This window comes from Amphiura filiformis, chromosome 3 (assembly GCF_039555335.1).
Source record: "Amphiura filiformis chromosome 3, Afil_fr2py, whole genome shotgun sequence".
NCBI classification, from domain to species: Eukaryota; Metazoa; Echinodermata; class Ophiuroidea; order Amphilepidida; family Amphiuridae; genus Amphiura; species Amphiura filiformis.
The window spans coordinates 26893484-26894450 of NC_092630.1; the positions used below are offsets into that span (position 1 = coordinate 26893484).

At 37.1% G+C, this 967-nt stretch overlaps 1 protein-coding gene across 2 annotated transcripts in view; it reads right to left on the reverse strand.

The window, feature by feature from the left end:
* Positions 1–306: 306 nt before the first annotated feature.
* LOC140148293 (uncharacterized) overlaps positions 307–967 on the reverse strand; it is a 60586-nt gene continuing 59925 nt past the window's right edge. For both annotated transcript variants that reach the window (XM_072170190.1, XM_072170189.1), the window contains exons 6-7: positions 832–926; positions 307–613 (exon numbers count right to left, since the gene is read on the reverse strand). In XM_072170190.1, the coding sequence (XP_072026291.1) occupies positions 392–613; positions 832–926 (317 nt within the window). In that variant the 3' untranslated portion in view covers positions 307–391. The remainder of the gene's footprint in view (positions 614–831; positions 927–967) is intronic.

A 967-nucleotide genomic window follows, 5' to 3' on the forward strand; every position in this document is an offset into this window, starting at 1 on the left:
GTAAAATGTAAATAACGCCCATCTTATAATCATGGAATTTGGTTTTTTGCAGATCTCTATCTCAAACAATGTCAAAATTTCATTAAAGAAGTCAAGACCTGAAGTTCTGAAAAAATGTCATTTCTAAAATATTATAATCCCAATGTCCTCGCTGTCATGGCTGTTGCTAAAATAAGTTACATCACTTTAACATTACTCCCTCAGTTACTGAAAGGATCAACTTTTTAAATCAGTCTTGTGTACCCAATTTCATTCGCTTTTTCGGCATTCACGCCTGTACGACAACCAATTATAGGGGTATAGGGTTTGCCGTGCCGATCATCTGGAGTGTTGAACAAAGGGAGAACGTCCATGAACATTGACTACGTACTAGACTCATTTCAATATTGTTTCATTTGTGCCTGTTGCCCAGCATCAATGTCAATGTTTCTGGTGTCTTAAGTTTGAGCGGCACTTTATACTGATTGTAAGATGCCGTTGAATTAGCGATGATGTAATCTTGTAGTTCCTTGAACGTGCCTGGTTTGACGAGGTAAACACGAGGTGGTGAAATTGTCCCAGCATTACGAAAGCCCTTGTAGTAGTTATTACGCTCTTTCAAAGCATCGTCAAACTGCATTAAATAAAAATTAGAAAATATGAAGGTTTAAGAAATTCTCAGTTTATATTTTGAAAATACAAACCGTTTATACATCCCAATTTAATACACGCACTCAAGTAAACACATACACTAGGCTATTAATCGCACTACTTACATGCAATGCACATCAAACTACAACCCCCACCCCCACCCCACACACACCCCTACACCCACCCCATACACAATCTCACCTGTTGTTGTTTGTCTTCGTCCAATATTTTGTGTTCAGTACTTTCTTCTAATTCCACAAAGATGAGGTAAAATTGACTGCCTTTCTCAAATTCATCTATATTCACATTGAAACAAAATAAAAGAGTATTAACACAG